The sequence below is a fragment of the Carassius carassius genome, chromosome 21 (genome assembly GCF_963082965.1).
Source record: "Carassius carassius chromosome 21, fCarCar2.1, whole genome shotgun sequence".
Lineage (NCBI taxonomy): Eukaryota > Metazoa > Chordata > Actinopteri > Cypriniformes > Cyprinidae > Carassius > Carassius carassius.
Window position 1 is genome coordinate 11,314,795 of NC_081775.1, and position 15,926 is coordinate 11,330,720.

At 37.6% G+C, this 15,926-nt stretch overlaps 1 protein-coding gene across 1 annotated transcript in view; it reads right to left on the minus strand.

Annotated features, from left to right (window-relative positions):
• The window catches only part of LOC132097533 (transmembrane protein 132C-like), a 262,244-nt gene that overhangs the window by 66,872 nt on the left and 179,446 nt on the right, over positions 1-15,926 (minus strand). Inside the window, exon 4 of the mRNA XM_059503315.1 lies at positions 2,006-2,192. Coding sequence (XP_059359298.1) covers positions 2,006-2,192 — 187 coding nt within the window. The remainder of the gene's footprint in view (positions 1-2,005; positions 2,193-15,926) is intronic.

Sequence of the window (15,926 nt, forward strand, 5' to 3'; positions counted from 1 at the left end):
GTATATTCAGACTTATAGTATGTTCTCAGAAGCATATAAAATCAATTTGCCACCTGGGCCAAAACTGGGCATTTTTGGAGATACTTCAGGCATAGGAAGTAAATATGTGTCACATGCTGTTTCTTAATGTATGCTCTTATAGCAAAGAAAGCAATTTTACAGAAATAAGAGTCTGTGCCTGTAGTTGAATTTTGGCTATGTGTTACCCCTAGAAGAGCTAAGATATAAGATATTAGTTAGAGAAAAGATATATTTAAAAATATGGAACCCTATAAAATCATTAACAATCATGACTTATAACTTCCTAATGGTTTAGTGGTCAAGCTTAGGGGTGCACTCTAAGGGCCCTATTTTAACGATCTAAGCGTAAAAGTGTAAAGCGCACGGCACAGGGGCACACAGGGCATGTCCAAATCCACTTTTGCTATTTTAACGACGGAAAAACGGTTGACGCACCCGGGCGCATGGTCTAAACGGGTTGTCCCTATTCTCTTAATGAGAAATGGTTGTTTTTTGGGCGTAACATGCAATAAACCAATCAGAGTCTCATCTTACATTCCCTTTAAGAGCCAGTTGCGCTCGTGCCATGACGGATTTGCTATTTACACGGCAGAATTTGGCAAGCGCAAAGACAACGCATCTCCGAGATGAAATGGAGCTGCTTGTGTGTGAGCAAATATATTTTTTAGATAATTCTGACACATGTGATGACTTTCCATTATGACATGCAGGCATATATATATATTTAGCCTACAAAAAAATCTTTTGCATTGCAATCCTTTAATTTTTAATATATGACATGTTTTTGTGCTGCTGTATGTCTCTGTGTTTAATAAGCAGCGTGTACGCTCTTTAAATAACAAAGAAAAAACTTTGCACCAGACTTTAGACCAGGTTTGAGTTGGTCTATGGCGCAGTCTATTTTCAGCTCCTTAAAATAGCAATGCGCCTGAACACACCTCTTTTTAGACCAGCACCCCCATGGTCGCAAAAATTAGCGGAAATGCATTTGCTAATAAGACGACGTGGCACTGGACGGGAAAATGCGAACGGCGGTGGACTGGAACTAGTAAACACACTTCCCTTGCGTCGCAGTGCGCTGGGTGTATGATAGGGCCATAAGTGTTTCAAATAATTTAATATATTGTTTCTAAATATTTCGACAAGGAACATTGATATCCGACAATCAGATTAGTGTTATCACCTTCATTTAGTTCTTGCTTATGTTAATATTAAAGTAAACATATAGTATCATAAGTGGTGTTAATGTCACTAGTGACCTTCCTTTCACTCAAATATTCTACGGTCTAATTAGTTTAATTATTTTCCATTGTCAAGAGTCTGAATATAGGCATATGTGGGTCGTTAGTTATTTAAAAAATGTAAAACATTTGCGAGCATACTTAGTTAAGAATGGACATGTATATTGTATGTGTAATGTTTAAGGGGTTTGTATGTACAGTATGTGTGTGTATGCATGCTTATATAATATATACTGTAGGTGTTTGGGTGCATGTTATACACCCAGTGTGTATGTGTATATATTCATACATTTACATTTCTTAATTATTCAGCTGTTAACTTGGTACACAATATTTATATACTAATATAGTAAGTAAGTAAGTAAATAAATACAAATTGTGTAATATCTGGTTGGGAGAGTTAATATTAGCCATCTATTTATACCTTTTGAAAGGATATGACCTAGTGACAGCTATTATGCCATTTTTTTTTCTGAGAGTGTAGAATGCAAACTGTTTAAGAATATCAAAATATTTGATTCTGGTCACTGTTGTCTTCGAGATGTTTACTGGACCATTGCTTTTTAAAACATGAGATTATGCTAAACTGAAAAATGGTCATGACAACCCAGATGGTTTCTTTTACATTATATCAAAGTCAACTAAAAAGCATGACAGTCTGCCTTTTTTATCTGTCAGTCCCAGAACTCCCCGAAGAGACCCAGCACCTCTCTGAGAGACCGCTGAAATGACGATGTTCTCACCATAGCCAGCGGCACGATGCCAACTAGGTCTTTCTGTGCCAGGTGGATGTGCGTCTCAGTTTCCTCATTGCTGGCCCTAATGCCCGGGTATTCCACCGCCCAGGAAATGGACCTGCTGCCTACCGTACTTCCGACACCGTCCACCTCCAGATCCACCTGAACCACCCTCTGCCAGCCCGGCTCCACACTGAAGAAAGAGAGAGAGAGACAGAAAGGTGTTTTGAAACTGACAGTTTTCTAATAATCCATACCGTGATTTTGAGAGAGAGGCCACAAGGTCACAAACCATTCACGCTGAGAATTATCCATTTTTATATTCAAAAATGATGCAACTGACACATGCGACCACATAGAGAGTGTCTAAAATAACAGACTGTGTGATGTAACAAGTCTCCAGAGGAAGCAGGTTTGAAGCCACGTCAAGTCACTTAGAGTTTACCGTCACGAGTCGATCGAGGAACAAGGAGACGCGCCAGTGAGAAGCATCATAAAAGAGCTGCTGAGTGCAATGACACAGCTCTCAGCGATTACCGCACCGCAACACATTAAAAGAAGGATAGAGAGGAGAAACCCAACAGAGGAGAAAAGTAAGGCAGGAGGTATGAGAAAGGAAGTGATATGGAGAGACAGGGAACAGATGGAGGTAGACACATACAGAGAGTGCAACTGACAGGAACAGAAGAATAAATGAGAGAGAGAGAGAGAGAGCAAGAAAAAGAAACAAAGACACAGAAACTTCATTTTCCGCCTGAGGTGGTGATCACCTCACCTCAAATTGCATGCAGAGTTGAAGAACAACAACACCCTTTCTAATGTTTTTCTTGGCTTTACATCAGTTACTCCTGAACTTTTCAAGCAAATGGCCAGGCTGGGTCCAGATACCAGAAGCGTCTTTTGAAAATTTAGTTCTTAAGTTACAAGCTACTATTGATTTAAAGTGGTCTGAGTTGAGCTACTGCTCTGAAAAATATATGATTCACTACAAGCTACAAAAATTGGATGTGAAAAGGGACAATATTCATAAGAAAACAAATAATCTAATAACTATCTAATAAACTAATGAAAGCTGCAAGTTGTGGTCAGTTTGTGTGTGCATGTGCATTTTGGGCCAGCCCTTTCCACTTGTAATGTCATTACTAGCGCAAAATTAGTATTGAAGTAGGCTAATTACACATTTACTTAGTTGTTAGTTGTTCTCTCTATTTTGTTGTGGATCATTAAACTGATATGCTGCCTCAGAACTCTGTCCTAAATCAGTTTCGGAGGGTACCTTCATGGGCAAACGTTGCCTATAAAGTCTGATAGGAAAGTGAGGCAACAAGTCAGCTGCTTAAGCTTAAGCTCATTTTCCTTTCTCATTCTCTCTCTTTCTCTCTCTCTCTCTCTCTCTCTCTCTCTCTCTCTCTCTCTCACACTTTGAAACAAAACAGTGATAGGTTTTGAATGAATGAACAATCCCAAATAGGCAGACAGTATCAAAACTGAAGAGGTAAATATTTCCTAAACAACATGATTCAAGAAAACGAATGGGACTTTCCTATGAGAGAGATGACTGTCCAAATGAACTGACTTACCAGAATTAATCAGATTTTTCAAAGCTACACATAGAAAAGGGTGATATGAATGGACCTTCCAATGCTGCATACTGTATATGAGGACTATCCAAATGAACTGCCCCACTAGAACTGTTTTTTTTTCTTTTCTTTTTTCCAATTCTACATACAGGAGAGGACTGACTGAATGAACAGATTCAGAACAGAACAGATTTCCATTGCTACACATAAGGGAAAGAACATTTTTAACAAACCAATTCAATAAAATGAGTCTGACTTTCAATACACTACAAGGAGTTAGAACATACAGATTCATTACAAAATTAATCAGACTTTCCAATACAACTGATTTAAAACAATAAATCACTTCAATGAATCAGATTTATAAATGTCTGAACAAACAGATTTACTATTTAATGTAAATGTTACTAAAAGGTTCTACACAAAGCCCATTTTTGACAAAACAAGTGATTGCAGGCTCTAGACATTATATTTATAGCAAGAAGAAACAGAGACACATGAATAGCAGAAACATCTACACTCTCAGAGTGCATAGAAGTTACCTGATTACACATTTACAGAAAGAGTGAAAATGGAAACGGCACCCTAAATCCAGTTTCATTATGACAACTCTATCTCCTGAGAGCATCTTTCACAGAAATTATCGTCCTTTCATGGAATAGCAAGAGAGTCAGACTCTGAGTTTGAAAAGAAACATCCCACTTGTGAATCAACAACCCAATTTTCCTGACAAAACAGAGGTGCACTGAGTGGCAAATGAAAATGAAGAAAACGCTTTTCATTCCAGGAACACCGACACTGCTCGTTTCACTCGTCCCATGGCACACATGTCCTCAAAGTTTCACAACAGCCTGTCAAAACAGATGCCGAGTTGTTCTGAGGACCAACAATATCGCAAAGTCAGAATTGGAGTCCCAGAGTAGAGCAATGAACCATGAACCACTTCATTTGTTGTCTTGCAAATCACTATTAGTTACTTTTGATTATAATAAGGTTAATGCTGTGCAGCTGAGGATTTTAATTGATTATGATTGTGTGTGTGTGTGTGTGTGTGTGTGTGTTAAAAACAAAATGTGGTGCAGTCTAGTGAGCCAAGCCTTGACCTAGAAATTCACCTTAAAATCATTATTTATCCCCTTGGGTTACCTTGAAAACACAAATATTGACAGTTTTACTAACTTTTTTGGTGCTGAAAGTAAAAAAAAAAAAAAAAAAAAAAAAAAAAATATATATATATATATATATATATATATATATATTCATTTTTCAGTTTTGTTATTTCTTTATTTTATTTTACTTTTATCTATATTCAATATTTGTCTTTTATTTAATCTTTATTTCAATTAAAGGGAAAGTTCACCCAAAACTGAACCAGTGTGGAAAATAATTGGACTTCCCCAATCGCCTGAGGCTATGGATTACAGGTAATAATTTTCAGTTTCTTGCATTGACCGATCTTTTCACTTTATAAGACCCCAATATATTGCCGGGAGACATTGGTATAATTTTTTTGCTCCATGATATCCTTTTTTTCCCCATCAAAATGGGTAGCTGCTGACTTGCACTTTAAGAATCACAAAGGACCAGTGTTGGGAAGGTTACTTTGGAAATGTAATAGGTTACAGATTACAAGTTACCCTGTTTAAAATGTAATAGTAGTGTAACTTTTTCAATTACTTTATTAAAGTAATGTAACTAATTACTTTTGAGTACTTTTTGATTACTTTTCTAAATTTGTGAAAATTAAAGAATAATAAATAAAAGCATATACATCAACTTAAATACAGTTATCTAATAAGAGTGTGACGTATTCTGTGTACTAAACTCCTGAAACATTGGTGTTTTTTTTAAACTGCTGTCTCTTTGTATATGATTATAGTTTTCTCAAAATAAGTAAAATGCACATGAAGTGACACAAAGCAGTTCTAGAAATTATGTTTATGTGCTTGTGTACTCCTATATTGAGGCAGCAGGGGTTGAAAACACTGCGAGCTTCAGTAGGCCTATGTGTAGTAAATGAAACCATGTCTTTGCCATTAATTTACAGGAGGGGCGGACTGGGAAAAAAATTCAGAGTGGAAAATTCAAACTCATACAAACAAATTCATGGACAAAACTATTTTTTTGTATGGACCTGACATAAAAAAGGTTTAAATCTTTAATTTGGGGACATGCAAAATAATTAAAAGTTCTCTCCTGAACTGCACCTTCACTTCCATTTTTCTCTTCAGTCTCTTTATTTTGCCCTGTTATCCATCTCTCTCATGACTTTAATACTCAAGATTGAACAAAACTATACTTTACAATACAATACTCTACAATACAATATCTTTATAGAAAAATCCTAATACTGTACATGAGTCATGTTTTTCCCTTACAAAAGTTAAACATGCTTTTATTAGCCTATATAAAAGTAAAATAACCTTGTTTTTTTGCAAATGGATTTGTATTTATTTTTAAATAAATACATTTGTAAAAATAATTTTACATTTTTGGTTACCACAGTTAAACAATAGTAACCATTTTCTCTGGATTTATAGTTAAATATTAAAATGTTAATTTTCGTAAGGGTTGTGTTGTCTGTCGTAACTCCCCCTAAACCTATGAAAAAATCGGATTTTTTTTCAGCTAAATTCCTACTGTAACATTACAACTGATAATAATGATGTCCTTTATATAGTATTTTGAGTGATGACTGATGAGCAACGTGCTGCTGCTTGATTAAATAAATAAAAAAACAAAGACAAAAAAGCATCTTTACAGATGAAACTGACCTGAAACCCTGAACAGTAGTTCTGCTTCTCTGCTCAAGCTGTGCGCTTCCACACTCCACTCTATTCTCTCTCTCTCTCGCATTGATTACTCGGAGTCTGATCCAAACCGTTTGGCGGAGGCGCGGAGAGCGCGCGAGTCATGACTAACACTTCATGACTTATTAGAGATTTAATTATCAAATGGCGGATTCGCAAATGATCGCTTTAGTACATTCGGCAGGCAATTATACAATAATGATATTAAATAGTGGGGCAAAATCGGCTGCCAGGCCACCGGGAATTGTCCCGGTTCTCCCGGTGTCAAGTCCGCGCCTGATTTCCACAGACACGCAGAATGTGCAAGTCATATATTGCATTTTTGGGGCTTAATATTCACAGACACTAGTCCATGTCATGTTTTGATTCAAGTGTAGGCTACTGACCTACTTTTGATTTAGTCATCCAAAATGTGGCATATTCCGTCCGCGTTAGGCATTCCGTTTTTATGAATGACTGTATTTCCGCATCCCGGAAATTATTAGGGCGGTATGTCTCAGAATAGTCAGTGCAATTTGGGAAAGAAATCAGTTAAATCTGTATGTGGATGTGTGTAAATATTCAAATGTAATCCCCTTTGTAATCGTTAAAAATTTCATAAGTAACTAATTTAATTACTCATTTTTTCGTAGTAACTGTAACTAATTACAGTTACAATAATTTTGTAATTAAATTACGTAACGCCGTTACATGTAACTAGTTACTCCCCAACACTGCAAAGGACCATGGTTTCAGCTAAAAATCTCATTTAATGAGGAAAACCCCATCCCACAAACCTTTAAACTTGGCCCCTTAGTTTGTGAAAAGCAAAAGGAAATATATATAAAAATGTTTAACATATACAGCTTTCACACAATGCATTGGAAAGTATAACTACAACCCCTACACATTTAAATGTTACCATAAGACTGGTTTGATTTTACATATTGCAAAAAACAGCATCTGAATCATCATAAACAGTAAATATCCTTCAGCAAATTTTGCAGTGCCCCTCTCTCTTTGAAGTCCATGTGCAGGAATACAGATCATGTGCGAGAGGAAGCCAGAGAAAATTAGAAAGAGGAAGACAGAAAGTGTTTTTGGGGATTTGCAGAGATATGAAAGCTGCAACGGCATGTACAGCAGCAGGAAAAGGACGACAGAATCGAGGGTGACAGCAGCCTTTCGGGAGCGACAGCAAAGGAGTGATAGTGAGCCAGAAGAGAAGAGAGAGAATAAAAAGAGAGATAGGCACCGAGCACATTTAAAACTGTCCCACAACTCTGACAGTTGTGCTTTTCTTGGGGAGAAAATAAAAATTAAATAACTAATGTGAGAAAAAGCTATTGGAAATGCCAGTGAGACAGAAAATATTGCTTGGCTATTTGTAATCATACAAATATTTGTGTCATACTTATTATAGATGAGAGAAGATTTAGACAAAAGTCAAATATAATAGAAAGGAATGAAAAGAAGGAAAACTCTGCACTTATATGTATATAAAACAATATATTCTTGCACTTCTGTTTAGATGCTAACTGCATTTAATTAGCTCTGTACTTGTACTCTGCATACTGACAATAAAGTTGAATCTAATCTAATCTAATCTAAAAAAAAAAAAATGAAAAAAAGAAGTGTAGGGAACAAAATAGAAAATTGGATTCTATTTTGATCAACATTTCCATTCAACAATTCATTGAACTCACACTCTCACACACACACACACACACACACACACACACACACACACACACACACACACACACACACACACACCAATGGAATACATATTACACTGAACAAAATTATAAATGCAACACTTTTGTTTTTGCCCCCATTTTTCATGAGCTGAACTCGAAGATCTAAGACTTTTTCTTTTTCTATGTACACAAAAGGCCTATTTCTCTCAAATATTGTCCACAAATCTGTCTAAATCTTTGTTAGTGAGCACTTCTTTTCCAAGATAATCTATCCACCTCACAGGTGTGGCATATCAAGATGCTGAATAGACAGCATGATTATTGAACAGCTGTGCCATAGGCTGGTCACAATAAAAGGCCACTCTAAAATGTACAGTTTTACTGTATTGGGGGGTCCGAAAACCAGTCAGTATCTGGTGTGACCTCCATTTGCCTCACGCAGTACAACACATCTCCTTCACATAGAGGTGATCAGGTTGTTGTATGTGGCCTGTGGAATGTTGGTCCACTCCTCTTCAATGGGTGTGTGAAGTTGGTAAATGGACTGCATTTATATAGCGCTTTCAACAGACCACATGGCCATCCAAAGCGTTTTACAATTTGCCTCACATTCACCCATTCACACACTCATTCACACACCGACTGCGGTGTCAGCCATTCAAGGCGCCATCCAGCTCGTCGGGAGCAGCTGGGGTTAGGTGTCTTGCTCAAGGACACCTCGACACTTGGTCAGGTGGAGCCGGGGATTGAACCACCAACCTTCCAGTTTGTAGACAACCTACATGAACCACTGAGCCACTGCCGCTCCACAAGTTGCTGGATATTGGCAGGAACTGGAATATACGCTGTCATATACGCCATATACGCCGATCCAGAGCATCCCAAACATGCTCAATGACATGCTGGCCATGCAAGAACTGGGATGTTTTCAGCTTCCAGGAATTATGTACAGGTCCTTGCAACATGGGGCTGTGCATTATCATGCTGCAACATGAGGTGATCTTCGTGGATGAATGGCACAACAATGGGCCTCAGGATCTCGTCACGGTATATCTGTGCATTGAAAATGCCATCAATAAAATACACCTGAGTTCGTTGTCCATAACATACACCTGCCCATACCATATCCCCGCCGCCACCATGGGCCACTCAATCCACAACGTTGACATCAGCAAACCGCTCACCTACACGACACCATACACGCTGTATGCCATCTGCCCTGCACAGTGAAAACCAGGATTCATCCGTGAAGAGAACACCTCTCTAAAGTGCCAGACGCCATCAAATGTGAGCATTTGCCCACTCAAGTTGGTTATGATGACAAACTGCAGTCAGGTCGAGACCCTGATGAGGACAATATGATATGCCACACCTGTGAGGTGGATGGATTCTCTCGGCAAAGGAGAAGTGCTCACTAACACAGATTTAGACAGATTTGTGAACAATATTTGGAGAAATAGGCTTTTTGTGTACATTGAAAAAGTTATGAAAAATGGGGGCAAAAGCAAAAGTGTTGGGTTAATAATTTTGTTCAGTGTACATTATTTCGAATAAATTACTCTGTAAAAGTGAAGCCTTCCATCGGTTGGGCTCAGAGATAAATTACAACGGGAATCTATGGGGGAAAGTAATACATCAAATGCATTAAACTGATCAAAAGTGATACTAAGATAGTAGCAAAATGTATAGATTCCACATAAATGCTGTTTTGAACTTTTTATATACCAATTAATCCTTTAAAAAAAAACATAGTTTTGAAAAAACTACATTTGACATTTACAATAATAAGAAATGTTTCTTGAGCAGCAAATTATCATATTAGAATGATTTCTGAAGAATCATGTGCCCCTGAAGACTGGATTAATGATGCTGAAAAATCATCTTTGCATCACTGGAATAAATGACATTTTAGAGTATATTACAATGTAAAACAGTTATTTTAAATGGTAAATGAATACAAAATAAATAAATACATACATAATAAAATAAAAAAAAAGGTTTCTTTTTTAATCTCTTTCAAACCCTATGGATTGCCATTACTGTGCATTACTGTAAACATGTTGTTTTGTTTATATCATGTCCTGTGGTAATCGACAGCATGCCACAAATGATGCTGACACAGCTTAAGATGCATTTAACCTTAAACACTAATGCACACAGGTGAATTTGTCATAATAAAGAATATGTTTATCCAGTTCATTGACGTGATACAATTTCATTCTGTCAACATGCATTGCAGTTTGAGTTTGATATTAGTTGAGACTCTGAGTGTTTCAGCACCATGGACAGAGATACAAAACAAGGACAACATGCTAAGTTTTATCTTTCAGTGTGCAGTCACTAGAATAGAGTTTAGAACAATGCTCAATAAAAGTCAACAAGTCTTCTTCATGAATATGTATCCAAAAGAAAGACGGAACATTCATAAAACATGCCCTATTAAATCATGTTCCTTAACACTGTGCATACAGCTATTTGTTAATGATAGCATCATTTATTAGTACACGTTGTCTCTGTTGTTTTCGCAGCTAATTCACTAAAAGAATTATGTAATCAGATAATGTGAAGAAATTGAGGTTCTTACAAGATTGTTTAAAATAAATATCTGCCTGCATGCCTACAATTTACTGCTGCCACAACTAGAAAATAATCTTTTAAAATAAAACTATGTTCACCAGTTTTCTGTGGACGGTAAGAGAAAAATTGTATTTCTTTTTAATGAGCCTTATTTGCATAGAAAGGAGTAGTGTTTGGCCAGAAAAGAATAAAAATGTATAGTGCATAATTAGTGTATATTCGATGTGAATTAAAAGCCAGGTTTTGTGGTGAAACAGCATGAAAAAGTTGCAACTGCTTCATGAAATCAGTTCTCACTCTTCTTACTGCTTTCTAAGTTCAAGTAAAGTTGGTTGTGTGCAATAAAGAGATGTCTGTTTATATTTCTTTGTTTCTATTTTAAGCAACTTTCAAATGATGAGCGCGGAAATGTGATAGTCCAAAATCGCTTTTCTTCGTTTATCGCCCACCCCTAGTTATAAGATTCACTGTCACTAATAGTCAAGTTAGCAAAGCCTCCCTGAAATAATAACAATAACTTTTCCTTGTATTGTAAATCTCCTAGAAGTTTACAGATCCTCATCCCAGAGGAGAGGCTATAGACACAGCAGGTCAGATGAGCTCCCGGGAAGTATCTGTTGGGACCACATTTAAATGCCAGGGAGAATCAAGTGACAGAGCAAATAAACAATTTCCCCACTTAAGTGATTTATTTCAGTTCCAGGTCTCTGGGGACGGACATAATTGAAAGTGGTTGCTTTATCCAGTTATGGGAGTAAAAGTTTCAGCCAGAAGTGTCTTGTGTTTTTGTGTGTGTGTTATATCCTTTTCCCAACAAAATATCTTGCATAAAAGCATTTTAAGTATTTATGTCTACTCTGACAAAGACATTACATGTATTTTATGTAATAGCACATATGCATATGTTACAGAAAAATTCCAGGTTTAGAATGATTACACATGGGTATAAATCTGAAATATGCTTCATTTTTGCTATCTAATTAGCAGTATTGAGTATACAGCTAACATCATCTCCAGACACCTCAACTGTCAGTAATAGAGCACAGAATCTTATTAACTACTAAGGATTATCTTTGGAAACAACTACTTTAGATTACAGTGACAACAACTACAACAAAAGGTTTATCAGATTCAATTAGTTTATTTTTGTGAATTTGACAATTAGCACCAGCAGTAAATGTGAACAAGAAAGAACACTGGTTATTCACATCAGACCAGCCAGAAAAGGCTCAAAACTATCAACCCACCGATAAACCAATCTATTGAAACTAAGATGCAGACTTGGCACATTCCAAACTTATGCAAAATTTTGACTTCAGATAGATGAATACATCAACACAACCACCCATATTTATAGAATAGAACCCACATTCTACTACTTTGCAGCAGTGGCACTTCTCCAGTAGGACAGGAAAAAGGAATAATATTTCACTCTAGTTGTGAATGTGAGTCTGAATTGAATGTTGTGAGATAAAAACGCAATGTATTGCAGAATAATGGCAAAACGTTGAGTTGACCTCACAGGCTGCACACAAGAACAAACCAGCAGCACAAGCAGTATAGTCAGATTCATGAGTTAATTTGATGAATTGTTAAAAAGACTCATTAAAACAAAGTCATATAAAGGAGAAATATATATAGATAAAGAGTGTACATGAGAAAAGAAAAAAGATAAGAAAAGCTGTAAAATGCAGGACCTCAAAAGGTTATAGGCCAATATTTTGAAATTTCGCCAAATGTCCTCAGGTAATATTTGATTGTACAGAAAGCAAATGTGTTTGTGTGTGTTGTAAAACCCTGGATCGGCCAAATCTGACAGAAGAAAATGATAGTTTGGTCTCCAAAAGAGCCCTGAAAAAGAAAAAGGACAAGAAAGGGAGCCGTTTGACATCTGTAAGTATGCTGTTCTCAAGGTCAGCCAGCCTGCTTTCACTGACATTAACACACATGCATATTTTGGACCAGTGGTTCCCAACCTTATTCAATTCGCTGCCCACACAACCAAACATACATGTTTGCGCGGCCCACTGCAAAAAAAATTAACTGACCCCGCTATTGTTGGGTTAATAATTAATAAATGATTGTTGGGTTTGCAGTGTGTATACAGCATGTGTGTGCGGTGCAGAAGCAGCAGCGAGAGCGCATTAATGTAACGTGAAAGCACATTAAAATAATGCACAAGAGAGAATCTCTGTTTGCACGGAGATTTCCTTTGCTCTTTCACAAAACCAGATGTGCTTGCTCAGATACACACTGCTCTCGTCCGGAGAGAGTGCAAGCACTTAAAACGTGTCTCCTCTCACTTAAACTGCGTCCTGTGCACTCACAACTCTCTCTATGCTCATGTGCTAGATATTAAATATTTTCTCACGTTTTTATTACAAGCCTTTTACCTCGTGCAGTGTGAACGCTCTGATCCGTTAACATGGGCTCGGAAAAAAGGCGCATCACAGACAGTGTGTGAACCTGGAGTTAGGCATATGCCCAGTCTTCTGTTCTCGCGCTAGGCGCAATGCATTCTGATTGGATCAGATAGCATAATGCGGGAGGTCAGGGCCACGGAAAATCGTGCTATTCATTCGATTCACATGACGTCACTGTAGCTTTGCGCTGCCATCTTTGCGACCGACGGTCTGAATATGCCTGCAATATGTTGTGCGGTTGGCTGCAACAACAGCCGAAAGAGGAACCCTGAATTGTTATTCTATTATATACCTAAAGAAAAGGATAGAAGAAAGAAGTGGTTAGCTGCCATTCGAAGAGATCACTGGACACCCACATCTCACTCCTTACTATGCAATGAACACTTCGTGTCAGGTAAATTAAGCCTTCAGCCCATGTGATGCGTTTGTGTTGTATTATTTGCTATTTGTATTTAGGGGATTATAAGCCGAAGCCGGTTTCATATGTTTTGTGTGCAAAGGCAAGCGTGAATTTAAAATAATGAAAACCAGGACATTTTCATCACTTTTTCAAAAAACCAGCCAGGACGGCCAGGACAGGGCGTTAAAACAGGACATGTCCTGGGAAAACAGGACGTTTGGTCACCCTAGATTAATGACAGCTAGCCGTGTCCCGGCCCGTGGCTACCAGCTGTTAGCCACTTAGCTAGCTAACAACTCGCTACCTAGTCAGAGCAAACTACCACCAAAATCATACATTTGAAATTGTTTTTATAATACCTGCATTTCCCATGATTAAATATAAATCCTTGGTGGCCAGGTGCCGCATTTTCACGTTTTTCACCCATCCAGCCACAGCATATTGATACGCATCTGTACTCTTGAAAGCCTTCAAGCGATCCCCACTGTATGGGGAGGGGTTATGTACAAGATATATATATATATATATATATCATGGAAGGCCAATTTGGGCAAGTCTGGGGCAGATAATAATGGACAAAAGAAAACTGGGGTAACAAATAAGGATCGGAGCCTAAAATAGAAATTTTCTCCAGGTGTCTCTGTCTCTCTCTCTCATTCAAATGGGCAGTTTGGGCGGCCATACCGGGCGAGTCGGTCGCAAATATGGCGGCGTTCCATTTGTAGTGACGTAGGTGGCATCTTTGAATAAAGCAATTTAGAAATCGCGCACGCTCAAATCGTTATTTCATGACGATTTCTATTAAGCGCAAAAAATAACTCGGACTGGCACCGCTCAGCAAAACGGGAAAAACCAGATCCAGGCAGAGCTCGGCAGGTAGACAGTCAGCGGAGCAAGCAGTCAGGAGGGAACATGTTGACAGCATTTATGGATGTTTGAATTTGTTGTTCTGTAGCACATGCAGCAAAAATATCTGATAAATTGGTGGTTTATTCTTAAACCAATCAGCAAGCTCGAATAGTGGAACCATAGCTACAGTTTAATATTTATTTTTTGTTATTTAATTATATATATGAAATATATTATTATTTCTTTTATTAGTAATTGGCGGCCCACCTGCAATACCATCGCCCACAGGTTGAAAACCACTGTTTTGGACCATTTAAAAAAGCATACAAGCAGTGCAAGTACCCCACATATAGCAGAATAACTACAAAGGAAAGCATTTCTCAATAAGCATAGTTTTAAAATGATATGCCACTATTCAAGACTGGTTCCTTGTCCCAGTAAAACACTCACTCGTATGCTTTTGATGGACCGCCTGGCTTCCTATCAGAGACGCACAAACACACAGACCTATTGAGAAATGTTCCGCTAGGTTGTTTATTTGGCAGTCCGCAACAACTCTCCTGCTTTCTCGGACACACACACGCACAAAGACACACGGGCGCAGTGATAAATACCTGTGACAGACAGTGTGTTCAGAGGTAGTATGTCTTTGCGTGGCACCAGGCTTGACTAGAAGAAAACCAGACGGCCATCATACATATTCAAACACCCCACAGCCAGAAAGAAACTACTCCATTTTCTCCTCACATAAATATGAGTGTGTATGTGTGCGTGTTAACTCATACTGCATAACAAAAAGTAAGTGGAAAAAATGAGCAATGATGGACTCAGAATAACCAAAAAGTCAACTGCAGAAAGGATTATAATAACAAAGTAGGTCAGAACCTTCAAATGTATTTGAGTAAAATGCTAGTAGGAACTGCGAGTATGAAGATAACAGTGCTTGCTTCCATCTTGGAGTAAAACAAACAAAAATAAATAATTGTGAGTTTGCCTCATAGTTGCAACTTTATTTCTTGCCATTTGACTTTACACATCACAGCTGTGAGTTTTTTCTTGTAATTGTTACTTTATTTTTCGCAATTGTGAGAATTTTTTTTTTCAAGATATGTGACTTTAACAATATCTCACAACTGTAACTGACTTTTAATGTGACAAAATGCCTTGATATTTTACAATAGAGGTTTAATTACAAATGTTTGTTAATCAGAATGAACCCAAACAGATTCCGATTCTGGATGTTCTCTTTATAGATTTATAAAGCTAGCTTCTTTGCATGCATATACAAATTTCATTCTACGTCTTTTGATTCTCAAGAGAATAAAAGCATCATTTCTGAAGTGTGCCTTTGTGTATGTGGTCTAGTACCAGAGGGGAACTCCAGGGTGACATAAAGTAACCAGCAAAATAAATACACAGAACAAAAAATGAAGAGCAGTCCTTAGATGAGATGTTTGTTATTTACAGCAATAATCTGACATTTGATCTGCATTAATCTTGCCTCTGATCTTGTACTGATTAATTGACAGCGTTATCACTCCATCACCTGCATGACATCAACAACAGTTCCAACCAAGGTGGTTTCAAAGATGACTACAACATAATTCCT